The 27,650-nt window shown below is 46.3% G+C and overlaps 1 protein-coding gene across 1 annotated transcript in view; it reads right to left on the reverse strand.

Annotated features, from left to right (window-relative positions):
- The window catches only part of TOP2B (DNA topoisomerase II beta), a gene marked incomplete in the record, with an annotated part of 2,991,925 nt that overhangs the window by 2,150,279 nt on the left and 813,996 nt on the right, over positions 1–27,650 (reverse strand). Inside the window, 2 exon segments of the mRNA XM_044066877.1 lie at positions 2,512–2,649; positions 2,756–2,857. Of these exon segments, the coding sequence (XP_043922812.1) occupies positions 2,512–2,649; positions 2,756–2,857 (240 nt within the window).

The raw sequence follows: 27,650 nt of genomic DNA on the forward strand, positions 1-27,650 counted from the left end.
GGGTCTCCAGTCGGTTCCTTTCCTTGGTACCAGAAATAGCCTGGAATAAAAACCTTGACCCTGTTCTTGTGCAGGTACCTCTTGAATAGCTTTCATGTCTATGAGCTTTGAAATTTGTACTTGTGCCTCTGCCCTTTGATTGTGTGGCAGGTTTGGCATGCCTCTCATTTTTGGAAGAGTGTGAAAAAGAAATCTGTAGCCTCTGTTTATAACATCCAGGATCCATTTGTCTGTTGTGACAATATGCCAATTTCTTGTAAATAATGCCAGCTTTCCTCCCAAGGGTGCTGCCAGCTGAGACTTGCTTGGCATGAAAAGGAGGAAGTCATTGGGTTGGTTTCCTGTATTGTTGTGCACTGTCTTCGCCACCTCTTGGTGCTGGAGTTTGCCATTGCCTGCCTCTATATGATCCTTGTGATTGTCCTCTGCCCCTTGTGCGCCTGTATCTACCTCTTTGGGGCTTGTCCGTGGCTGGAAAGGACCAGTTTTTAGAAGGCCAATTTCTGCTAAAACGTGGTGGTTGAACCTGTAGAAAAGCTTTGACAGTTTGCATAGATTTGGCTTTTTCTTCCATTTTCCGTAGTATCTCCTCAGCGTTAGTACCAAATAGCACATCCTTTTGTAAAGGAGCATCTAGTAGTTTAGCTTTCACATGATCAGGCAAGATTTGTTCCCCAAGCCATGCATGTCTACGAATGACTGATCCTGTAACAGCAGCTCTACTTGAGGCCTCTAGGGCATCATAGCCACATTGTAAGGTGTGTTTACCCACTTGTTCTGCACTATGCATCATATCCTGCAACTCCTTTAAATCTGGTTGTTCAGGTTGAGACATTTTATTTCTTAATTGTGATAACAGAAACTGCTGATATTTAAGCATATGGAACTGACAATTTAAGGCCCTCATGGCTAGGGTGGCCGAGGTATATACCTTTTTTCCCCACCTTTCTAAGGATCTTGACTCTCTTTCGGAAGGTAGTGGATTCTTAGCAGTAGAGGCCTTCATTCCCTTGGGGCCTTGAGAAATGGTTTCAGGGTCAGCATTATGGCTCTTGTAAAGAAATTGGTGAGAGTTAGGAACTCTGTAGTACCTATCAGGCTTGACTGGGGCAGGAGGCAGGGAATCTGGATTAAGGCAAGCCTCCGAATAATCATCAAGTATGTGCAAGACAGGAGGTATTGCCAGAGGTCTGTGTTGAGGTAACAAAAGAAATTCCCCAAGTCTTTTCTTGGAATCAGAAAAGTCTTGGCCTTCCCAATGGAAGTGTTCCCTCAAGGTGTGCAAGGTTTCCCCAAAAGAAAAATCCTCTGGAGGAGATACAGAAGGAATGGACTGCTCTGCATCAGAATCCTCAAAAGGGGAGTAAGAGTGTTCCTCTACATCAGAATGTTCTGAAAAAATGGAGCCCTGATCAGAAGAGAGAGAATCTTCCTCCACTCTGGGTCTCTTGTCTGGAGGGGGTTGGGAACCCCTGATAAGAGTAATTAAATCCTCAGCCATTTTAAGCATCTGCTTTTTAGGCATGGGGCCTGGAGATGGGCCCTGTGCAACAGGCCTCTTGGGATGCCTGGCTGATTTGGACTTAGTAAAGGCCTTAATGGAAAAGGAAGATGAGGGTCTAAAGACACCATGGGTCGAAGTGGACCTGTCCACATTAGGAGGCTCAACGCTCACAGTGGCTTCGGTGGCTGTAGTCTGGGTATGGGCTGAGGTACCTGCGGTCTCTGTTACAGAAGACACCGCCAAAGAAGTGTCGTCGGTAGTCAGGGACTGCATAGGCGTCTCGCTGAGAACCAGACCATGTGCAGCCGGTTTTGGCGTGGTGTCGGTGAAAACCGCGGACCTCGCGTGTCAGTCCTTGTCCTTGCGTTTTTTGGACAAAACGGTAGTCGGAGTCTCCGACATTTTATAATCAAAGGCTTTACCAAAAAGGTGTTGGGCGAACTCCGCCCGACGCTTAATAGTGCGTTTATTGAAAGTAGCGCAAAAGCGACAGCACGAGACGTCGTGGTCTGGGCCTAAACAAGGTATGCAGAGGGAATGGAAATCCTTATGCGGTATTTGCTTCCCACAAGAAATACAATTGTTAACTTTTTCTGACATCGGTCTGAGGCAAGAAAAGTTTCCCCAACGGGGTACTTAGCTTTAAAGAAGACTTCAGTTTCCAATTTTTCGTAAATTCAGGAGCTGGCCGACCGGCACTTGCGAACTGCTTCTGCTTCGGGCACCGCGCGGCAAAAAAGACTGAAGAAAATGGAGTCGGCTGTGTCTTATATACCCCTGCCTCACTGGCGTCAGGAAAGAAAGCGACAACAACCGACGCCGGACCTAGACTTTGGAATTCGGCCGACCGAGGACCCGCCTGACGGCAGAAAACCATCTGTGATTACTGCAGCTGTATGCACGATGAACATCTTAGGCATTTAGCACTTTCACAAAGCTTGCAACAGTATTAAATTATTAGCAGCATAAATCATTACATCCAAACCATCAACAACTTGAATACTAACCGCTTTGGCAAACTTCTCAGACAGCTGACATTTGGAACCAAAGCTTTTTGCTTGTAGTGTCATGTTTTCTTTTGTCTGGGAATCGAAAGTTGGGTTTTCTATAAGGCAGTTTACAAAAACCCAAATATGATTCTTCACCTGTAGAGACAAGAAAAGATAAAAATAGGCAATGCTTTTCAAAACCTCTAATCTTACAATCTTATACATTTTTTTTAGAAATTAAAGGAAAAACAGTTTAACAAACCTGAAACGGCTTCACAGAAACACCAGCTTTGTTCTTCTTTTTCACAACCTCTATCAATTTTGCTACAATCTGATCAACCACATAATCGACATGTCTACCACCCTGTAAATAAAAAGATACAATAAACTAAAATGTTCATAAATTGATGAGAAAAATCAATGAAATAATTAGCTTTGAGCTCCATAACCTGTTACCTCAAACATTCCAGCTATGTCTAGTTAATATGAATTTCAGCAATGAAAGCTGCAAAATGTTAATGAAGAAAATCTGCAGTCTTTCAAAAGAGCTGTAAACAACACAAAGGAAAAGCTTTTCAGTCTACAAGCATCAGGAGCTAATGCTCTGTGATAGACACCTGCCCAGACTACATCATCAAGTCAGTGTCTGTAAAACTAACTACCTTAGATTCCAATAATCTCAAAGTAAATACAACATGAGCTGTCTGTGCACATCCAGGAGTGTAAGGTTTTCTCCACTCTAGTCTGTGGGTTGGGGAAAAATAAGGAGTTGGACTGTTTGATTCAGTTAGTACCTTGGTCATAAAGATGGGATTAGTTGTCTATCTTGCTGAAACCAGGAGGAGGATTTCTTACACATTAGTGCCTGTAACTTAGACATTCTCCAAGCTGAGATAATGACTATTAGAAAGGAAAGCCATTTTCAAAGTTAAAAATGTGTTTGCAGAAGTTGCAGGCTCAAAATAGAAAGGCAAAGTGAGCCTCTCCAAAAAAAAAAAAAAAAAATTAAAAAAAAAAAAAAAAAAAAATTTTTTTTTTGAGGTCCTAGTAACTTCCTGGGGCTCTTCTGGGTGGTCTTAGATGAATGATGCCCTTAAGGACCTGTTTTAATCACCGGCAATGCGAGGACAGTATAGACATGAATTTTAACAAAAGAGTAAGAGACCTTTGCTGAAAAGCTCCACACCAAGCATGACAAAACCAAGGTGACATCAGCTAATAGAGGTTGACTCTTGGTACGGCACCATACAGTGAATCTTTTCTATTTAGAAATGTGCAATTTTCTAGTACAGTTTCTTATTGCCTCTCTCAAAATAAGCAAGATATCCTTGAATAGCTGGATCTGAGGAAAAAGGATCATATTACTCAGGTTGTCAGCTTCAGCATGCTCAGGTTGTGGTGAATGGTGGCTTCTTTGCTCTGATTCAAGAAATCCAACTCTTGTGGTAGTAAAACAGAAGTACTAATGGTGCCTTTCCCAGAAGGCTGCAATTAAGATCACCTTCCTTCCTTCTGAGTTGTGTAAAATATTACCATAACCATAGATCTCCTTCTCTTCCATGTTGCAGTATTCTGTATTCTTGGGTAATTCGCCTCTTGCTACCTGAACATCCAGCCAGTCTTCAAAAGTTTGTAGTCACTTCAAGGTGCGTTGGACGTCTGACATAGCTAGACAAGCATGGGCCCTAAAGTGATGTCTGCACTTACCAAACCTCAGAACTGAGCACCCCATTCAGACTCCAGTCCCAGGACAAGCTGTGCAAGTCCTGTGCCATCCAAGAAAGGAAATGTATATTAACAGGAGGGGCAGTAGGGAGGAAAGGAATACTGTAACATAGAAGAGGACATTTACGGTTATGTTAAGACTTTGTACAACTATTCCATGTCCTTCTATTCACATGTTGCAGTATTATGTACTCTTGGGTGAGTGCCAAAGCTCAATGTGAAAAAAAGGGTGGTGGCCTAGAGGAATTCTCTATGAATCCATGGAGGATAGACCTGGTGAATCCAGTCCTGGACCTAGAGATTTGGCCTAGCTTGTAATGTTTGGTGAATGTGTGGACAGATGTCCAAGTGGCTGCCTCTAGAATAGTGGAGGTGTCCAACCTTTGAAAAAGGCTCCTGAATAAGCCATAGCATTAGTGGAGTGTGCTTTAACCTTGCACCATAATGATGTCCCATGGTGTGCATAGCAGAAGGTAACAGCCCTGGAAATCAAGCTGAGATGGTCTGTTTTGTTACTGTTTTCCCTAGGGTCCTGGGGTGGAAGGAGATAAACAACTGGTCAGACTTCCATAGGTACTTAGTTTTGTGCAGAAAGAGCCTACGCTGTCTGTGCACATCAAGGGAGTACAAGACCCTCTCACTGTCACTTTGGAGGCGAGTGAAGAAGGTGGTGAGGTGGATGGTTTAGTTTAAGGAAAGCTCAATGACCACCTTGGGTGTGAAGGATGGGATGGTTCTCTGGGTTACTCTGTCTGTGGAATATGAGAAAGTGGGGAATGGCCATGACAGCTTGTAACTTCAGCTGGAAGTGTGTCTGAGTTCAGTCCACAAGGAGTACTTTTTTCTATGTGCAGTACTTCAAAGGGGGTACCGTCAGCTTCTACAAAACATAATTCATGTCCCATGGAGGAGAGATGGGCTTCCTGGGAGGCCTGTGATCTAGTACTTCCTTTAACAACAAATTTGCGGGCAATCTGGAACCCAGAGGGGGCTCCAGAGGCAGACAAGCTGAAATGGCAGACAGATGAGCCTTGATGGAGGAGCATGCAAATCCTGTAAGAGTTCACAAAGATAGGACAATACTAAAACGACATCACTCTGTAATAGGTCCAACTGTCTCTGGAGATACCACATGGAGAATCTTTTCCAATTGGATACATAAGATCTCCTTGTATTAGGTTTCCTGGCTTCCTGCAAGACTGTGAGCACATCCTCATTGTACAAGGGATCAGAATTCTATCACCCACAGGGTGAGGTGTAGAGATTGCCACTGCAGGTGGATTAGAGATCCCCTGTCCTGTGTGAGAAGGTCCATTCTGTGGGGTAACTTGTGGTGACTGCCCTTGGCTAAATGCAGGAGGAAGGGGAATCAGTGCTGTCTTGGCCAAAATGGAGTCACCAGCAAGACTTTCAGTCTGTCCTGCTGAATCTTCAGTATGACTTTCTGAATAACAGGGAATGCATGGGGAAACATTCCCTTCCAAGAAACTGAAAAGGCATCCTTGCCCTCGCCAGAAGGCTGGGCAGCCTGGTGCAGGAGGAGGAAAGCTGTCTGTTCAAAAGGGAGGCAAGCAGATCTATTTGATGTGTACCCCATCTGTGGACAAGATCCAGGAAAACATCCCTGTTGAACAGCTATTCGTGGGACAGTGACAAGGACCTGCTTAAAGTGTCTGCCTGAAAGTTCTGTTCCAAAGGGAGGTAAACTGCCTGAACTGTTGCTCCCTGTTTCATGGCCAGCTCCCACACTAGAAGAGCTAGTCGGCATAGCAAGAAAGATTTTGTTCCCCCATTTGTTGAAATACCACGGAACTGTAGTATTGTCTGTGAATAGTTTTAGAAGGCCCTGTTTCAGTTTGGGCTGTAAAGCCTTCAAGGCTATAAGAATTGCTTTCATCTCTCTTACACTGATGTGCTCTTATTTGTGGGAGACTGGCCAGGCACCCTGGTCTTTTTGTGGGGGGGGGGGGGGACAAGTTGCTCCCCAACTGTGGTCTGAGGTGTCTCTGTACATTTCCTACATTGGCAGTGGGGGGTAGGCCCGGGTTGTGTTTCACCTGAATCAACCACCACTGAATCTCTTTCTTGAGGCAGGATAATAGGGGGGGATTTTGTACTCCAGAGGATGAGAGTGCAGAGTCCAAATGGATCTTGGGTACCACTGAAGCTTGCTCATGTGGAGCCTTGCCAGTGGTAGCATTGGAACAGTGGAAGCCATGTGGCCCAGGAGCTTAAGGTACAGCCTGGAAGTCATTCCTTGGGTCTGAAGAACCAATAGCGGGTACTGTGTTAAGTTTTCCACCTTTTGGGGTGGTAAGAAGGCCTTCATGATATCAGTCTGAAGCCTGCACCCTAGGAAGCCTAGGTCCTGGGCAGGGGTCAGGTTGGAATTGGAATAGTTTATCTGGAAACCTAGTGCATGCAGGAGGGAGAGGGGTTTTCTGCAAGTGGAACAGGAGGAATTCTTAAATATCTGCCTGGGTGAGCAGGTCATCTAGATAAGGAAAGAATCTGGATCCCTAGAGTCCTACAGAAGGCTATCACTGGTGCCAGGCACTTGGTCCTGCAGAGAGACCAAAGGGCAAGGCAGAGAAATGATAGTGAGAAGAGGCCACAGAGAAACATAGGTATTTTCTGAAATTGAGCCTTATGGGTATGTGAAGGCATGCATCCTTGATGTCCAAGGTGGCCATGAACCCCTTAGGCAAGATCAAAGAGGAGAGAGTTTGCAAGGTAGGCACTTGCAGGAAAATATTTAGTTGGGAGAGATCCAGGCTTGGTCTCTAGGGTCCATCTTTTCTTGGGACTTGAAAGAGCCTGGAATAGAAGCCTTTTCCCCCTTTCTGTCTCTGGAACAGGCTGGATGGTGCCCTGGGCCGTGAGGTTGTCCAAAACTGTTTGGAGGAGAGGGAGCTGTTCTTTGGGGAGCTGAGGCATACCCTTCCCAGCTGGAGGAGTGATCCATGTCAAAGTACCCATTTCCTATTATGGATAAGACCCATCTATCTGTAGTAATGTATCTCCAAACCCAGAGTCAGTGAGAACCTTAGTGATAGAGGGATGATGGGGGGGGGGGGGGCTTGAACAAAGGCAGAAAGTCAAAGACTACCTGCCCGATCGTGAAGCTGAGGCTTCTATGCTGATGGTTGTGTAGGTCTGGCAGAAGTTGATAACTTCCTGGCAGCTTTCCTAGGTCTGGATGGGGAAGCAGGAGCAGAGTGCTTCCTAGTAAATTGGGTTTTAGATGGGTAGTTTCTATGACACTTGGGGATAGGAGAGACAAACAAGTGTTTTAGATCTTTTAGCACCTTTCCCTTTTGTTGCAAAGCCTTAAATAAATCTGCAACCTTCGAGCCAAACAGAGCTACGTCATTCTAAAGGGGCATAGAGGAACTTTGCCTTGATGTCATCCGGCAGTGGCTGAAGTCTTGGCCATGAATATCTTCTGAGAACAGAAGCTGATGCAGCAGACCTAGCAGAGGCCTCAGCAGCATCACAGCTGGACCTAGTGGAATGACTAGTGAACTGGCAGGTTTTAATAAGGCTGGATAGTTGAGCTTTGGCCAGGGAATAAGGGATGTCAGACAAAGTACAGTTTTGTACCTACCATAAATGTAGATGTTCGAGTGTACACTCTGCTGCAGTCATCACACTTGGGTTATCCTGTCTTCAGGCGGTCCCGCAGTCGGCTGGAATTCCAAAGTCTTGGTCCGGTGTCTGTTGCTGTCGCTTCTTCCCTGACGTCAGTGCGTCAGGGGTATAAATAATGCAACGACGCCATTTTCTTCAGCTTTTCTTGCCCCAGATGTCAGGTGCCCCCAAAAAGGTGGTCAGTAATTAATACCAAATTGAGTAAACTTGCACAAACACAAAATCCCTTCAGCTATAAGCAAATACATCAGGAAGGTATTGAAGAGATTTAGCCAGTAGGTCAGAGGGGATGGAGGGAGGGTAACCTGGACTGCAGCAGGGTGTACACTCGAACATCTACATTTATGGTAGGTACAAAATTGTACTACGTTCATCATGTTACCCTGCTGCAGTCATCACACTTGGGTCGAATCCCAAAGCTAAGGATGGTTGGAGGTATCATAGAGGGTTAGAGGAGGCTAGAAGGCCCTGAAGAACTGGAGTGGCGAAGCTCGCCCTGGTCCTAGAGTAAAGTGGTAAGTGATAGTGTTTGGTATAGGTGTGTACTGAACTCCAAGTTGCAGCTTCCAAAATCTCCTTGGTTGGAACCCCCCTGAGAAAGGCTGCAGAAGTACCTGTTGCCCTGGTAGAGTGGGGCCTAATGGTAGCAGGAACTGGTTTTCCATGATGGGTGTAGCAAAAACGTATGCTATGACCTATCTATTTGGAAATGGTTTGCTTTGATATAGCCTTCCCTTGAGAAGCTGTAGCATAGGATACAAAGAGCTGGTCAGATTTTCTGAAAGCCTTAGTTTTGTCCAAGTAGTAACAAAGTTGCCTATGAATGTCCAAGGAATGCAGGAGTCTCTCACCTTTGTTCTGTGGATTTGGGAAGAAGATGGGTAAGCGGATGGTTTGATTTAAAGCCACACTGGAAACCACCTTAGGCATAAAGGAAGGATTCGTTCGTAGAGAAACCCCGTCTTGATGAAAAATGAGGAAAGGTTCCACTGCCATTAGTGCCTGTAGCTCTGAGACTCTTCTAGCTGAAGTTATTGCTAGTAGCAGGGCAGTCTTCCATGATAGGAACTGAAGATCTGCAGAGAAAGCTAGTTCAAAGGGAGGTAGCATTAGTTTTTCCAGAACAAAATTGAGGTCCCATGTTGGTGTAGGTGCTCTCCTGGGGGATCTAATCTTTTTTGCCCCTCTGAGGAACTGCCTTAGAAGTGGATGCAAAAATAAGGGTGGATCCGTGTTGTAGTGGGCCGAAATAGCTGAAGCATGGATTTTAATGGAGGAGGAAGAAAGTCCTTTGTGCAACATCTCAGTTAAATACTGTAGAATGTGAGGCATGTGAGGCTGAATTGTGTCTTGGCCTTTAGATTGGTTCCAGGCACTAAACCTTTTCCATTTGTCTGAATAAGCCTTTCTGGTGCTTGGCCTCCTAGCTTCCAGAATAACATCCATAACTGCTTGGGAAAGAGGAGCTGGCTGGATGCTTAGTTGATTTGCCATGCAGGCAGATTTAAGGTTTTGAGCTGGCTGTGAAGAATCTGATTGTTTTGTTGTGTGAGTAAATGAGAAATTTGTGGAAATATCCATGGTGGGCCGTGGGCCATATTCCTCAATAGCAGGTACCAGTGCTGGCGTGGCCAGTCTGGGGCTATGACAATCAGTCGAGGTCTCTCCTTTTTGACTTTCAGAAGTACCTTTGTGAGGAGAGGCAATGGAGGGAAGGCATATACTGTCAGGTTTTTCCAACTGAAAGAGAATGCGTCCACTTTCCACACTTGACGGTGAAGTGCCCTTGTACAAAATTTTGTTAGTTAATAGTTTTGAGTGCTGGCAAACAGGTCTATGTCTGGAAGGCCCCATTTTTGAGTTATCATTGTAAATACTTGTGGATCTAGTTTCCACTCGTGGGGATCCATGATGTTTCTGCTGAGGTCGTCTGCCAATGTATTCTTCTGTCCTGGCAGGAATTGAGCTTGTAACTGAACTTGGTAAGCCAGAGCTGTGTTCCATAAGGTCATTGCTTGCCTGCACAGAGTGTAGGAGTGGGTACCCCCTTGTTTGTTTATGTACCACATTACTGTGGTGTTGTCCGTCTTTATTGTCAGTTGTCCTGGATGTAATAGATCCTTGAAGGCTGTCAGAGCTTTCTGTACAGCTAACATCTCTGTTTGATTGATGTGCAGATTCCTTTATCTGCAGTCCATGCGCCTTGAACGCACTGTCCTGCCATATGAGCCCCCCAGGTGTAATCTGATGCATCTGTTGTGATAGTTTGCCTGGCTGGGGGCAAGGTGAAAGGCTGACCCTTGTTGAGGTGACACGCCTGTGACCACCATAGAAACTCCTGTTGTAGGCAGGGAATGAGAGATATTGTGTCCAAGCTGTGGCTGTGTTGAGACCATACGCTTTTTAGGTACCACTGTAATTTCCTCATATGCAGCTTTGCAAATGGTATTAGTATTATGCAAGATGCCATGAAGCCCAAGGCCTGCAGAATTTTTCTTGCAGTTAATTGGGCCTTTGTTGCCATTGTTTTGAAATATTGAGTCAGTTGTAGTTTGTCTGGCGTCAGATAAGCCTTCTGGGCTGTTGTATTCAAGCTGGCACCCAGGAATGTCATATTTTGTGAGGGTACTAGTTTTGACTTCTTTTCGTTTACTGTGTACCCCAGGCAATTTAGTAAATGTTTCACAAAAGCCAGATGATGTAAAAGAATGTCCTTGCTTTCTGCTTGGGTGAGGCAGTCGTCTAGGTATGGGTATATTTGAATTCCTCTGTCTGCAGTATGCAATTACTGGTGCCAGGCATTTTGTGAAGACTCTGGGCGCAGTAGATAAGCCAAAGGGCAGTGCAGAGAATTGGTAATGGATTGAACCTGCAATGAAACGGAGGTATCTTCTGCAACTTTGTCTGATAGGGACATGCAGGTATGCCTCCTTGAGGTCCAACGTTACTAGCCATGCTTCCTTGCCCAACATGGGAAGAAGCTGCTGTAGTGTTAGCATCTTGAATTTGGGTACTTACAAGTAGGTGTTTAGAATTGAAAGGTCCAGAATTGGTCTCTAGGCATTGTCCTTTCTGGGCACTACAAAAAGTCTTGAGTAAAATCCTTGACCTTGTTCTCGAGTAGGTACCATTTGAATGGCTCTCATGTCCATGAGAGCTGTAATTTGTTTTTGTGCCTCTGCCCATTGATTTTGTGGCAGGTTTGGCATTCCTCTTTTCATTGGCAAGGTGTGAAAATGGAATCTGTATCCTCGTAAAATTATGTCTAGGACCCATTTGTCCTTTGTGACAATGTGCCAGTTGTCTGAAAAAAAGTGCGAGTTTTCCTCCCAAGGGGGCTGCCAAGAGAGTGTTGCTTGGCCAGATGAGGTGCAAGTCATTGAGTTTGCCTTCTGGTACATTGGGACCTGTCTTCTCCTCCCTTCTGTGTTGTAGTGCCCCATTGGCAAGGTTTGTACTGGGCTTGTGGGTGTCCTCTGCCCCTTGGGCGTCTGTATTTACCCCTCTGTGGTCTGTCTGTAGCTGGAAAGGACCAATTTTTTGTTGGCCAGTTTCCGCTGAAGCGAGGGGGCTGTACCTGTAGGAAATCTTTGACTGTCTGCATATATTTTGCCTTATCCTCCATTTTCTTTAAGACTTCTTCTGCTTTAACTCCAAAAAGAACATCCTGCTGTAAGGAAGCATCTAGAAGTTTTGCTTTAACATGATCAGGTAGAGTTTGTTCCTTTAACCAAGCATGCCTACGTATAACAGACCCAGTGACAGCTGCTCTGCAGGAGGCCTCCAAAGAATCAAACCCACATTGTAAGGTATGTTTGCCCACCTGTTCAGTGGCATGCAACAGATCCTGCATTTCTTTCAATTCAGACTGTTGAGGGAGAGTGGTCATTTTTTGCTTTAACTGAGAGATTAGAAATTGCTGATACTTAAGCATGTGAAATTGGCAATTTAGTGCCCTAATTGCTAGAGTGGCTGAGGTGTAAACCTTTTTCCCCCACCTGTCTAGTGCTCTGGAATCCCTCTCAGAAGGTACAGGATTTTTAGCCATAAAAGCCTTAGCCCCCTTGAGACCCTGGGAGATTGTCTCTGGGTCAGCAACAGGGCTTTTGTAAAGAAAGTTGTGGGAATCAGGCACTCTATATCTGTCAGGCTTAGCCGGAGCAGGAGGAAGAGAATCAGGGTTAAAACTGGATTCTAAGTAAACATCATCCACAATGACTAAAACTGGTGGGATGGCAAGTGGTCTGTGTTGGGGGAGTAAAAGAAACTCTCTGAGCCTTTTATCGAGTCAGAGTAGTCCTGACCTTCCCAGTGAAAATGTTCCCTCATAGTGTGTAAAGTTTCCCCAAAGGAGTAGTCATTCAGGAGGAGAAGCTGAGGGAATGGAATCCTCAGCATCAGAATCTTCATAAGAGAAAGAGAAATCTTGGTCCTCAGAGGAGTCTGAAAAAATGGGCACTTGTTCAGCGGATGCATAATCTTCCTCTTGTCTAGGCCTTTTGTCATGAGAGGGCTGGGAACCCCTGATTAAAGTGATCAAATCTTCAGCCATTTTGAGCATCTGTTTCTTAGGCATGGGGCCTTGAACAGGGGACTGAAGTGCAGTCTTTTTAGATTTAATAGGAGTCTTCGTCTTAGAAAACAATTTAATGGTGAGCGTCGTCGGTCTGAAAACGCCTTCAGAAACCGATGGCGTTTCTACAGCACCGACATCTTTTTCAGCAATGTCGTCGGTAGGGCCTGCACTAAATGGCTGTGTCGGCCTGGTACATTCCGTCAAAAATTCTGAAGCGGTCTCGGGTTCCAGATCTGCGGTAGTCAGGGGCTGCATCGGAGCCTCACTGAGGACCGGAGAACCGCAGACCGGGCCAGTGGAGGCCTCGGAATCTGGCTTAGGCCTGGGCTGTGTCCTTATCCTAGCGTTTTTTGTGCACGCCGGTAGTCGGTTGCTCCGACGGCATGGTGTAGTTAAATGTCCTACCGAAGTAGTGTCGTGCGAAATCAAAGCGTCTTTTAATAGTACGCTTATTAAACCTAGCACAAAAACGACAACTAGTGACGTCGTGGTCTGGGCCTAGGCAAGGTATGCAATAAGAATGAAAATCCTTATGAGGTATTTGCTTCCCACAAGAAATACAATTATTAACTTTTTCTGACATCGGTCTGAGGCAAGAAAAGTTTCCCCAATGGGGTACTTAGCTTTATAGAAGACTTCGGTCTTGAATTCGAAAATCTCAGTAGTCAGCCGACCAGCACTTGCGAACTGCTTCTGCTTCGGGCACCGTGCGGCAAGAAAGACTGAAGAAAATGGCGTCAGTTGCATTATTTATACCCCTGACGCACTGACGTCAGGGAAGAAGCGACAGCAACTGACGCCGGACCAAGACTTTGGAATTCCAGCCAACTGCGGGACCGCCTGACGACAGGATAACCCAAGTGTGATGACTGCAGCAGGGTAACACGAACATCTGTTTAGACACTTTTTTCCAAAAGAGCTAACACATACTTGGACATGTGGGTCTGACAACTGATTGCCCTGAAAGCCAGGGTAGAAGATGTGTAATCTTTTTGCCCAAACGTTCCATAGTGTTACTACCTTTGTTCATAGGGAGGAGGAAAGAAGGAAGGAAGGAGTTTGGATGTCTTGCATGTAGAGACCGAGATTGTGCCTGGGTCAGCTGCAGGGCATTTCACTAGGAATGTAGCTGTCTCAGGAATTTTGTAGAACCTATCAGTTCTGCAGGGAGCTGAGAGGCTGTTTTCAAGGAGGCTGCACTGAAAGCATCAAGGAATGCTGGCATACTGGGGGGACAGCTGAAGGAGCAGGGGAATCCAACTGAAGGAGTTCATAGTACCTTTTCTCTACTTCTGTCATCTCAGATGAATCCCATTTAAAGTGCTTCCTCATCTTAGCTATGGATTCCCCAAAGGTGAAATGATCTGCTGGGTAATCTGCTTCAGCAGATTCTTCCTCTGGGGAGGAATAGCCAAGTGGCGAGGGGAGTTGAGAAACACAAGTCTAAGGCTTGGGGCTTAAGACTCAACACAGAGGGAAGGACTGGTGAAGCTACTGAAGCAGCAGGTCTCAAGGCCATAAATGCATTAAAAAGGCTTTGCAAGAAAGCCTGCCAATCTGGTTAACTTTCCAAAGTACGAAAGGTATGCTTCCTCTTTTCATTCTTCTTTAAGGAAGGTCTAAGCAGGCATCTGGACTCGAGTAAGCCTTAGGTCGGACAGCAGTGTGGAAGTGAAGGGATCCACCCAGTTGGCCAATGCAAGCCTGGGTTCCCCCTTGGCATCGGAAGCAGAGGTCTGTATGGCTTCCGTGGACATCCCTTCCACAAAGGGTTCTGCAGCTTTGCACACTGGTACCCGCATCAGCGTTAACCAATCATTCCTCCAGGCTGACCATAAACCACAGGATGAATGTCGAAAGGCGGAGATGCAGCTACCATTACAGGCCTTAGGGTTTGGCCTTTTTCTTAGATGGCTCGGCAGGCAGATCAGACGAACCCTCCATACCCAATGCTAACCACATGAGATGCTGATACTTCCAATATATACTTAAGGCATGGAGTCTGCTACACAGAGTTTTCAGGATGAAGGTCTTGCAAATGGGGCAGGCCTTACAGTCGAGAGAGGGTTCTAAACAAGAGACAGTGCTCGTGGGCATCCTTCTGAAGAATCTGACGGTCGCACTTGCACTTACCCTTTCTGGTTGGCATGATCAAACACTAGCATGCAATGACTCAAAAACAAAGGGTCCCCAATGGGGTACTTATAAAGATCCTAGATCAGACAGCCAGTACAGGAAGAACAGCTGACATTTGACTGACAGCACATAAGCTGAGGTCTGGAGCGTGCAGACATCACTTTTAAGACCCATGCGGCTTGTCTAGCCATGTCAGATGTCCCACTCACCTTGCGGTGACTACAGACTTTTTCAGACTGGCCGGACATTCGGGTAGCAACAAAAGGCAACCCACAAATACAGAATACTGCAACATGTGAATGGAAGGCAATCTTTCTTTTTCTTGGGAGATGTGTACACATGGATGTAACCTTATCCTTTGTGTGCCACCCAGAGCTCAATGCAAGGCAGCAGAGTTGGTAGGTGTGTGTACCTCCTTGTTTATGTACCAGCTCACCATGGTGTTGTCTCGTCTTCACCAAAAGGGTGTCAATTTCCACACATGCTTGAATGCCATCATTCCTCTACAACCTGCCATAATTTCCTTCAGCCTGATGTGACTTTGAAGGATCTCTCCCACTTGCCTTGCATGTGAAGACTGCCAGAGTGAGCAACCCAGGTTAGGTTTGAGGCATCCAAAGTCATCATTTAGCCCCCGACACTGAAGAGGAACTCTACTGTTCTGAAGAAAGATCCTACACAGAGTAAAAGTTCTCTTTTCAGGGATAAGAAAAACTATCTTGAATTTTAGAGGGTGTTTGTGCTGACACCACAAATTCTTCAAGAACCACTGTATATTTCTCATGTGAAGCTTTCATAGGGGGTCCATTCTAATGCAGGAAAGCATGTAACGCAGAACCCTTAAGATTTCTCTAGCTAGCACCACCTCCTGCTAGGCTAGTATACTGAAATACTGTGTCAGAAAAATCTTTTCCTGCAAAAAAAAGTAATTGCTTTTCTGTATCCAACTACTTCTTTCTGCTTTTCCCGGTTAGGGGTCGCCACAGCAAATCATCTGTCAGCTCATGATTGGCAGTGGAGTTTTATGGTGTTGAGTTGCCAGCCCGGCGCCAAACCTTCCACAGAAGGCACACACATGCAAACACTCACACCTAGGGCCAATTTAGAGTGTGCAATCCACCTACTGCATGTTTTTGGGATGTGGGAGGAAACCGGAGAACCCGGGGGAAAGCCACACGACCACAGGGAGGACATGCAGACTCCACACAGAAGGCATCCCAGCCAAGAATCTAACCGGAGAAAGTATAGTTGTGTACACTTACCATAATAGAGTGTATTCGCTGTTGCAGTCATTACAATTGGGTCATCCTGCTGGCAGGCTACCTTCAGGTTGGCCTGAATTCCAAAGTCTAGGTCCGGCGGCAGATGCAGCAGACGCCATTTTCTTCAGTTTTTCTTGCCCCAGATGTCAGGTGCCCCCAAAGGGTTGGCTAAAAATATGTCAATAAAACATGCATGCATGCACCAAAGTATATATTTTGCCTTCATCTACAAGCAAATACACCACATAGGTTGTATAGAAAAGAGAAGTACAGTTAAGTTCCAGTCAAGAAATGGGGGATGGCGGGTGGGTAACCTGGACTGCAACAGTGAATACACTCGAACATCTACATTTATGGTAAGTGTACACAACTGTACTATGTTCTTCGTGTTTCACTGTTGCAGTCATTACAACTGGGTTGAATCCCAAAGCTAAGGTTGGGAGGCTGGAGCTAAATAGCATTAGGAGCGGCTATTAGGCCCTGCAGAACAGCAGTGGCAAAGCCCGCCCTGGATTTAGAGTAGAGTGGTAAGTGATAGTGCTTTGAGAAGGTGTGCACTGAACTCCAAGTAGCAGCCTCTAAAATGTCTTGGCTGGTACTGCTCTGAGGAAGGCTACTGAAGTGGCTGTTGCTCTGGTTGAATGCGGCCTAATGCCCTTAGGTACTGGCTTGCCATGTTGTGAATAGCAGAAACAAATGCAGTGACCTATACACTTTGAAATAGTCTGCTTTGAGATAGCCTTTCCTTGTGATCCTGCAGCATATGCCACTAGTAACTGTTCTGTCTTTCTGAAAGCTTTGGTTCTGTTCAATAGAAGTGTAGCTGTCTGTGTATGTCTAGAGAAAGCAGAATTCTCTCCACCTTATTCTGTGGATTTGGATAAAAGGTAGGCAGATGAATAGTTTGGTTAAGGGCCACACTGGACACTACCACCTTAGGCATAAATGTAAGGTTTGTCCTCAGAGAAACCCTGTCTGGATAAAAAATGATAAAAGGGTCTACAGCCATGTGTGCCTGTAGCTCTGAGACTCGTCTTGCAGAAGTTACTGCTAGGAGCAGAGCTGTTTTCCAAGGTAAAAACTTTATATTAGCTGTAGCGGCTGGCTCAAAAGGAGGCAGGGTGAGTTTTTCCAAGACATAATTGAGGTCCCATGCAGGTATTGGTGGTCTCCTTGGAGGCCTTACATTTTTGGCCCCTCTGAGGTACTGCCTTAATAAAGGGTGAGAAAAGATTGGTGGCTCTGTATTGTAATGAGCCGAAATGGCAGAGGCATGAATTTTTATAGATGAAAAAGATAGGCCTTTGTCCAGCATCTCAGTCAAGTAATGCAAAATCTGAGGAATAGTTGGTACAGCTGTGTCAATTCCTTGTGCCTGGTTCCAAGCACAGAATCTCTTCCATTGTTCAGCATAGGATTTTCTAGTACTAGGCCTCCTGGCCTCCAAAATGACATCCATCACCGCTTTAGTGAGAGGTGTGTTTTGTATGACTACATTATCCGCCATGCTGCCAGATTTAAGGTCTTGACTTGGCTGTGCAGGATCTGATTGTTCTGCTGGGACAGTAGATGAGGCACTTGAGGTAAGGTCCAGGCTGGGCATTGAGACAAGTTCCTTAGGATTGGATACCAGTACTGGCGTGGCCAGTCTGGGGCAATCAGTATCATTTTTGGCTTCTCCTGTATGACCTTTAGGAGTACCTTGGGGAGGAGAGGCAGAGGAGGAAAGGCATATACTGTTACGTTTTTCCAGCTGAAAGATAGGGCATCCACTTTCCATGCTTGTCTGTGATAAATCCCGGTGCAGAATTTTTTCAGTTGGCAGTTGTGAGGTGAGGCAAATAGATCTATGTCCGGGCATCCCCATTTACTTGCTACCATGCTGAAGACTTGTGGATCCAATTTCCACTCGTGGGGATCCATAATGTTTCTGCTTAGTTCGTCTGCCAGAGTATTTATCTTTCCTGGCAGGAATTGTGCCTGCAGATGTACTTGGTAAGTCAATGCTGTGTCCCACAAAGTCATGGCTAGTCTGCAAAGCGGGTAAGAATGAGTGCCTCCCTGCTTGTTTATATACCACATGACCATGGTGTTGTCTGTCTATCAGTAGTTGTCGCGGGTGAAGTAGGTCCTTGAAGGCTGTCAGAGCATTTTGAACAGCTAGCATCTCTTTTTGATTGATATGTAGAAGCATTTGGTTTGTGGACCATGTGCCTTGAATACATCTTCCTGCCATGTGGGCTCCCCAGGCATAATCCAAGGCATCCGTTGTTAAAGTCTGTGTGGCTAGGATAGTGACTGGCTGTCCCTTGTTCTGGTGACAGGCCTTCACCCACCATCGAAACTCCTGTTGCAGGCAGGGAATGAGAATAAGAAGAAGTTATGTACTCACCATAAAGTTCGATGTATGTAGTCCATCTCGCCTCACATTCTTACCTGTGGGTTCGAAGTGGAATATCGGCTCCAACTCGGCCAAACTTTTCTAGCTCGAAGTCTTCTATTGGCTGGACTAAGCAGGTATCCCATTCTGCACTGCTCCATATCCCTAGATCTAGTTTGCTACAATACTCATTCATACCCCATGCATACACCACATCTAGATAAAAAGAATAAGCTAAAGTTAAGGGAACTCTGTAGATAGAAACCTAACCTCCACATCCTCCAGGAAGGGGGAAGGTGGGAGGGCAAGTAAGAATGTGAGGCGAGATGGACTGCATACATCGAACATTATGGTGAGTACATAACTTCTTGATGTTATGTAGTCCTATCTCACCTACATTCTTACCCGTGGGACAGCGTCCCAAGCACCTAGCACCTACATCCTGGGTGGCTCATAGGAAAATACTCCTGAGTACTGTGGAGCCAAAGGACGACCTGCCCCTAGAAACCACGTCCAATTTGTAATGAGAAACAAATGTGCGAGGAGAAGCCCAAGTAGCTGCAGCACATATATAATCCATTGACAAACTGGCTTGATAGGCTGTAGATGTAGTAACAGCCCGAGTAGAGTGAGCCTTGACCGGAAATGGCAGATCTTTTCCTCCTGCGTGGTAGGCAATAGAGATGCAACTAGATATCCATCTGGATAGGGTGATCTTGGAGACCGGGGACCCAATTCTGTTTTCCGAAAGACAAATAGTTGATCAGACTTCCGGATATCTTTTGTTCGGAGCAGATAGAAACGTAACTGTCTGTGTACATCCAATTGATGAAATTTAAATTCTGCCTTGTTTGAAAAATGAGGAAAGAATACAGGCAACTCAATGGATTGATTAAGATTAGACATGGAAGCCACTTTAGGAAGGAAAGAAGGGTTCGGTCTAAGAGAAACCCTGTCCTTATGGAGATAAGTACGGAGGTTTGATAGAGAGGGCTTGAATCTCTGAAACTCGCCTTGCTGAAGTGATTGCTGTTAAGGCTGTTTTCCAGGTCAGAAATTTCAATTCACAGGTAGCTGCAGGCTCGAAAGGTGGTGAAGTAAGGGCTTGTAGAACAAAATTGAGATCCCAGGGCATTACAGGTTCGGAGACCGGGGGATGGAGTAACAGAGTACCCTTCAGGAAAGCCTTGCAGAGTCTATGAGCCATGAGACTAGGCTCATTAGCAACATGAAAATTAGAGATCGCTGCCAAATAAACTTTGATGGTAGCTGATGCGGAACCCTGACGGAAAAGCATAGACAAAAACTCCAAGACTGAAGCAATTGGAGTTGTGTAAGGATCAATTCCTTGAGTATGCGCCCAAATAGAAAACCTCTTCCATTTGCTAGAATAAATCTTCCTAATAGATGGCTTATGAGAGGAAGATAAAATGTGAACCACTTCTGGTGAAAATTTATGAAGCCTAACTAACGATGGAAGTGGAGTAGCCAGGCTGTCAACCGGAGGTTCATCAGAGAGGGGTGGAACTGTCCTGACATGTGTCAGTAAATCTGGCTGAGGGTCCAGAATCTAAGGAGTGTCCACAATGTATGGTTGAAGAAAGGGGAAAAAGACTTGACGAGGCCAGTGTGGAGCAATCAGAATCATTCTGCTTCCCAAGGGTTGCGCTTTCTGAATCATCTTTGACAGCAAGGGAAACGGAGGGAAGGCATAAAGCCAACGGGAGGGCCATTCGTGAACTAGAGTGGCCCTGGGTGACTCTCCCTGTGGGGGGATCAGCGTGAAGTAGCTGCTGCATTTGGCATTGAGGGGGCTGGCAAAAAGGTCGCAGCAAGGCTGACCCCATCTGCTGAAGATTCGCACTGCAACTAGACGATTCAGGGACCACTCGTAAGGCATCAGAATAGCTCTACTTAGCATGTCCGCAATCGCGTTGGACTTCCCCGGAATGTGCGTTGCCACCAGAAACCATTGGGAAGTTACTGCCCACTGCCACACTCGCATGGCCTCTCTGCACAGGGGATATGACCTTGTTCCCTCTTGCTTGTTTAGATACCACACTACTGACATGTTGTCCGAGTATATTGCAATCATCCCTAGAGGTAGAAAGCTTTGAAGTGCCTGCAACGCAAGTAGCACTGCTGTCATCTCTAGGACGTTAATATGCAGATGTATCTTGTGATCTTCGTGCCTTGGACTGTCCTGCTACGATAATGCCCCGCCACCCCATCTGGGAGGCGTTCATGGTCACTGCGGCAATCGGGATGGGTGGAACGAAGGGCCTTCCCCCGTCCAAATTGTTGGTGAAAAGCCAACTGAGGTTTTGTTGGCATCTGTCCATGAGCAAAATGGGGTGAGAAAGTGGAAATTTTTGGAGAGACCATTGAACAAAGAGGAGTCACTGGAGAAGTCTCATGTGCAATCTCGCTAGAGGGACCAACATAATTGTTGCTGCCATGGTCCCCAAGAGTTGGAGAACCCATCTTGCCATCGCTTTTTTCAGGGGCATCAGGATGTGTATCTGTTATAAGACTGATCCTCTCTCCTGCAGTAAAAATGCTCGCATTCGAATGGTGTCTAATTCTGCGCCTATAAAGGTGACACGCTGCAAGGGCAACAAAGCAGAATTTTCCCAACTTAGTGTTATGCTCAACAGCTGACAGAGTGATGGTAGCGTTCCTGGTTTGGACTATTTGATGCCTGGTGGGGGCGGTAAGGAGCCAGTCGTCCAGATACGGAAACACTTGGAATCCTTGATGTCTCAAGTGAGCAGTCACCACCGCCATACACTTGAACACCCTGGGGGCTGTGGTGAGACCAAAGGGCAGCGCTCGAAACTGGAAATGACTGGCTCACAGCCGGAAGCGTAGGTGACTCCTGGATGCCCTGTCCATTTTCACATGGTAGTAAGCATCCTTGAGGTCAATGGAGCACATCCATACCTCCTCGCCCAACAATGGGAGAATCGACTGAAGTGTGACCATACGGAACTTGGACTTCTGTACTTGGTTGTTCAGTTGGCTGAGATCTAATAGGGGTCTCAGGTCCCGTTCTTTTCGGCACCAAAAAGAATCTTGAGTAAGTCCCTAATCCGATTTGGTCTGAGGGGAAACACTGGATGGCTCCTTTTCCTAGCAGCTTTGAAACCTCTGAGGCTGCTTGATTTCTTTGACTGGAACGTCTAGAACTTTTCTGATTGAAGGGGGGTCTGATGTAAACGGAATGAGATAACCTTCCCGAAATTATTCTTAATACCCATTGGTCCAGTCTTCCAGATATAACGAAATTCGACCCCCGACTGGCTCCGGATAAGCACAGCCGGGCACTCCCTCAGGAACAAGAGTAGGGAGAGCCGCGAAAGGAATCGTGGTCTCCCGCATTCCGGGGGCCCCCTCTGCCTCTAGGGTGGCATATCCATGAATAACCTCCCCCTCCTCTGACTCTGGAGGGGGACTCACCTTGTGCGCCAGGAATAAACCTCTGTGAATTCTTGAACCACATCTTCCCACCCCGCTGGGCCTTGGGGTATGGCCTAGAAGGAAGGGAAAAATGGACCCCTATGGTAGACAGGGTCTTTCCCTCTTGATCACACCTGGTGAGGGTGTCTTTCACTTTGGTTCCGAACAAAGAGGAACCATCAAAGGGGGCGTCAGTGAAGGAAGACTTGAAGGCCTCCACGAAGTGACAAAGGCACAGCCAGGCATGCCTTCTAAGGGCGACTCCTGAGCTTGCTGCCCTAATCTCTCACTCGGCTGCATACGAAATGAGCCGCATGGAGGAGTTGACAATGGAATTGAGGGTAGACACCTTGGGTGTTAACTGTCTGGGCCACTGCCTCAGGGACATTACCTGCAAGAGTATCTCCTAACTCCTTGAGGAGATCTCTCTGGAGCAGAGTGAAATGAGACAGGTAGTTCAGCGACCGTAAGGTAAAGGTTGCTGACAAGAGGGTACACTTCCTGTACTGGTCCATGGTCCTAGACTCCTTGTTAGGAGAATGGATGGAGGAAGAGGTCTCTGCTACTTCATTCTGAGTGGTCGCCACCACCATGGCATCTACAGGGACTCCTTTGGACAAAAAATCCTTGCCCTGGGGAGCAGAAAGAAACTTGTTGGGACGCCTGGGTACTGGATCCACAGAATCAGGGTTTTCCCACACCCTTCGACAGATCAAATCAAGGAGCTCATCGAAGGGTGGGGACACCCAGGAGGTGGAGGGCTGATCACCAAAGGCCTTAAGGAAGACAGACTCCTCCTTGGAAGGGGCTTTAGACGGCCAATCACCTCTGTTTCAGTATCTCCAAGATGTCGGAGAAGGAAACATCATCAGAGGATGACTTGGGGGACCCCTCCGATTCCTCGAGGTCAGTATCAGAGGTGAAGGTCTCATCCTGGGAGTCTATGTGCTGCTTCTTGCACATTTTCTTTCTAGGGGGCTCCTCAGGCATGAACTCAGAAGGTCCCTCAGAAAGTTGGGGACCACTCGTGGGGGTATCCCTAGGCCTTGGTGCTCTGCTGTCCATGGATAGGTGGTGATCAGAGGGTCTCACCGGAGTGGTGGGGGACAGAGTGACCAACCCGTCTGATGTAGCTGACGATCTGGCCAGGGCAGTCCGCATGGCCTCGAAGCCAGACCCCCCCGAATCAGAGGACCGACCAGCCTCCAAGACCATGACGGGAGTCGGAGTTCCCCAAGCCGAGGCACCGAGAGGGAGACTCGGAACCAAAATATGTCCAGAGATGTCCCCCTCGGGTCCGACTGAAGAATCCAGAGTCTCGAACCCGGAGTACGGAGCCGGCGGGGGTCGGAGCCGATGTTGGTACCGATGGAGCCGGAGGGGCCATCGGAACCAGCCTAGGAGCATCACACGGAGCGGAACACTCCAGCTCCTTAGACAGAGATGCACTCAGAGGAATGATCGAAGACGAGGTTGGGACGGGCTCCGGAGCCAAAAACAATTTCGCCAAAAGCGGTGACTGGAGGAGCCTCTGGACCACCCCTATCAACACCCACATCCGAAAGGGTCCTGGAGGATTTGGAGGACAGGGAGGGAGATCTAGATTTCCTCTCAGGAGAAACTTGTCTGACACTAAGCGATCGGCTCCAAAGTGGTTCCAATATAATTGGAGCCGACTCCGGTTCCATCAAGACCGACACCTCCTGCGGCCCAGAGGACAGTGGAGCCGAGGAGGTCGTGCAACTTTTGTGACTTTCTCCAGAGGCTCTGATGAAACCGACAAAGCCAGAGATCTCTTTTTAGACTTGGATGACTTAGACTTAGCACTGGGATAAGAATCGAAGGCCTCTTCGAAAGAGGGTTTCAAGAGTCCCTTTAAGATCAGCTTATTCATTCTCTCTTGGAGCACTCTGGGACTGAACGCATGGCAAAAACTGCAGGACTCCTGCAGATGAATGGCTCCCAGGCAATAGACACAAATAGAATGCCCATCGGTGATGAACATTTGATACCCGCATTTAGAGCACTTTTTGAAACCCGAAGGTTTGTGCTCCTTGGAATATCTGGACATTTTTCACAACAAACACCAACAACGCAACATAAGAAACGGTCTGACAAGAAACTCACAGAAGCTCAGCACCACAAAAAAACCCGGGAACCAGTTATAAATTCTAACAGAACACACACACTAGAGAGACACACTGAGAGAAACGATGTCAAAACTCTCTAACTAAAATGGTTAATGACCACAAGGTAAAGGAAGAGAATTAAACCTCTAACTTAAACGGTTTAGTGAACAGACAGGGCAAAAGGACTAGGCCCTCTAACTGAAACGGGCCTAGCCTGTGGGAACAGTTAGCGGGATACCACAAAACAAGCACACTACCAAAAACCTAAACAACACTACAGACAAGAGCTATGAAAATAGCTTTTTGTTTATGAACAAATTTTTCCTCAAGACAAGAAAAAGGTACTTGGCCATGGCCAAGAGCGAGACCACGTCAGAGCTACATGAGCACCAAACGAGATCTGGGGATATGGAGCAGTGCACCATGGGATACCTGCTTAGCCAAGCCAATAGAAGACTTCGAGCTAGAAAAGTTTGGCAGAGTCGGAGCCGACATTCGGCTCCGAAACCAAGGGTAAGAATGTAGGCGACATAGGACTACATAACATCTATTGTTTCCAGGATGTGGCAATGTTGAGTCCAAACACTTTTTAGGTACCACTGAAGTTTCCTCATATGCAGTCTTGCATATGGAATTACTAAAATGCAGGATTACCATGAAGCCCAAAGCCTGCAGAATTTTTCTTGCAGATAACTGGGCATTTGTTGCCAACAGTTTAAAATAGGTAGCCAGTTGCCTTTGTTTATCTGGCGTGAGATAAGCCATCTGGTCAGTTGTATTTAAGCTTGCACCCAGGAATATATCTTGGGAGGGTACTAGATTTGATTTCTGTTCGTTGACTGTGTACCCTAGGCATGGTAGTAATCTCTTTACAAATGCCAGATGCTGTAGTAGAATGTCCTTGTTCTCAGCTTGAATGAGGCAGTCGTCCAAGTAAGGACATATTTGTATTCCTCTTTGTCTGCAATATGCAATTACTGGTGCCAGGCACTCTGTGAAGACCCTGGGCGCAGTAGATAAGCCAAAGGGCAGTGCAGAGAATTGGTAGTGCATTGAGCCAGCTTTGAATCTGAGGTATCTTCTGCGTGTTTGTCTGATTGGGACATGCAGGTATGCCTCTTAGATCTAAAGTCAAGCCAAGCCTTTTTGCCCAACATGTGCAGAAGCTGCTGTAGAGTCAACATTTTGTACTTTAGAATATCCAGATGTGTTTAGAATAGATAGGTTGAGTATTGGTCTCCAGGCTTTGTCCTTTCTGGGTACCAAGAACAGTCTTGAATAAAATCCTTGTCCCTGCTCTTGTTCTGGTACTTGTTGAATGGCACTCGTGTCCATGAGGGATGAGACTTGTTTTTGTGCCTCTGCCCAATGATGTTATGGCAGGTCTGGCCAACCGTTTGCCCTTGGCAGGGTACGGAAGTGAAACTTGTAGCCTTGTGACACTATGTTTAAGGCGCATTTGTCCTGGGTTATTATGTGCCAATTTTGTGAAAAAAGTGCTAGTTTTCCCCCTAAAGGTGCTGCCAGAAGATAAGTACTTGGTGCAGGCAGGGGGAAATCATTGGGATTGTTTCCTGTATGGCTGTGATTTGTCTTCTCCAGTTTTGGAGGTAGAAGCACCCCATTGTTTAGCCGTGTATGAACCTTGGGGCTGGGATCTGCCTCTAGGGAGTCTGTATCTGCCTCTTTGTGGCCTGTCTGACACTGGAAAGGACTAATTCTTTGTAGGCCAGTGTCTGATAAATCTTGGTGGCTGTACCTGTAAGAAATCCTTGACTGTTCGCATAGATTTAGCTTTGTCCTCCAATTTTTTTAACACTAAAAGTATCATGCTGTAATGGAGCATCTAATAATTTTGCTTTAACAGGATCAGGTAGAGTTTGTTCCTTTAACCAAGCATGCCTCCTAATGACAGAACCAGTAACTGCGGCCCTGCAGGATGCCTCCAAAGAATCAAAACAACATTGTAAAGTATGCTTTCCAACTTGTTCAGCTGCATGCAATAAATCCTGCATTTCTTTGTTTTCTGAACATTCAGAATTTATCAACATTTTCTGTTTAAGCAGTGACATAATATATTGCTGATATTTGAGCATATGAAACTGACAATTTAAAGCCCTTATAGCCAACGTAGCAGAAGTGTAAATCTTTTTTTTTACATCGGTCTGGAGCAAAAAAAAAAGTTTCCCCAACGGGGTACTTAGCTTTAGTGAAGACTACGGATCTGAAATTCGAACACGAAAATCTCAGGAGTCGGCCGACCGGCACTTGCGAACTGCTTTTGTTTTGGGCACAGAGCGGCAAGAAAGACTTAAGAAAATGGCGTTGGCTGCATCTTTTATAGCCCTGGTGCACTGACATCAGGGAAGAGGCGACAGCAACCGACGTCGGACCTAGACTTTGGAATTCAGCACGACTGAGGGGGTAGCTTGCCAGCAGGATAACCCAATTGTAATGACTGCAACAGTGAAACACAAAGAACATCCTCTTGCTGTGTGGCTGCACCACCGTGGCTGCCCAGGTTTTTCTGTATCCAACAAGGCTCGTAAAAACACAAGTCTGTCTCTGGGTGCAAGGTTGGACTTTAAGCTTATAGTGAATCCCAAGACTGAAAGGCAAGTCTGGTAAGATGGAAATAAGTTTTCAGCTCCTCAATGGGACTTGTTTGGCTCAGACATCTGTCTAGGTAAGGGTTCATCTGCTTGCCTTTGGTGGGAGTAGCAGATAAACCAAACAGCAATGCACAGAAACTTTTAGTTATGCACTTAGCATAAAGTACAGTTTTGTACCTACCATAAATGTAGATGTCCGAACAGGATAGCATCTGCAGTCATAACAAATGGGTTGTCCTGTCGTCAGGCAGCCCTTCGGTCGGCCGGATTCCAAAGTCTGGGTCCGGCTTCGGCTGATGTCGCACTTCACCCGACGTCATCTCTGCTGGTCTTCGGGTATAAAGGCATCAGCCGACGCCATTTTCCTCAGTGTTTCTTGCCCCAGATGCCAGTTGCCCTCTTGGAAAGCTAAATTTTGGATAAATGCCAATGTTTCCAAAAAAGTAGAAGGCAAACACAAAAATAAGCATGTATGTACATATATACAAACAAATACACCATAAGAGACTCCCCTAGCTAGCTATTAGGGGGTAAGTACCTAGGAGTACCACAGAGGGAAGGAGGGTGGGTAATCCTGACTGCAGATGCTATCCTGTTCGGACATCTACATTTATGGTAGGTACAAAACTGTACTATGTCCTTCAAGGATGCATCTGCAGTCATAACAAATGGGTAGAATACCATAGCCAAACTAGGGGTGGAGGAAGAAAAAATTATGGTGTAGTTAGGATCCCTTGCAGTACAGCAGTGGCAAACCCTGCTCGGGATCTAGAGTATAGAGGTAGATTATAATGCTTGGCAAATGTATGCACGGAGGTCCAAGTAGCCGCCTCAATAATGTCCTTGGTTGCCACTCCTCGTAAGAAAGCTGTGGTAGTGGCTGTTGCCCTTGAAGAATGAGATCTTATGTTCTGTGGAACTGGTTTTCCATGGTAGGAGTAACAGAATCTTATGCAATTTCCTATCCATTTAGAGATTGTCTGTTTGGAAATTGCTTTTCCTTCCCTTCCTGTTGCATAGGCTACTAAAAGCTGGTCAGTTTTTCTGTTACCTTTGGTTCTGTCCAGGTAGTAGCGTAACTGTCTATGTACATCCAAGGTATGCAGCAGTCTTTCCCCCCTGTTCTGTGGGTTGGGAAAGAAGGTAGGTAGGTGGATTGCCTGGTTTAGACACACTCTGGATACCACATTAGGCATAAATGTAGGATTAGTTCTCATGGACACCCTA

Source organism: Protopterus annectens, chromosome 3.part1 (genome assembly GCF_019279795.1).
Source record: "Protopterus annectens isolate FY-2018-M chromosome 3.part1, PAN1.0, whole genome shotgun sequence".
In the NCBI taxonomy this organism is placed as follows: Eukaryota; Metazoa; Chordata; order Ceratodontiformes; family Protopteridae; genus Protopterus; species Protopterus annectens.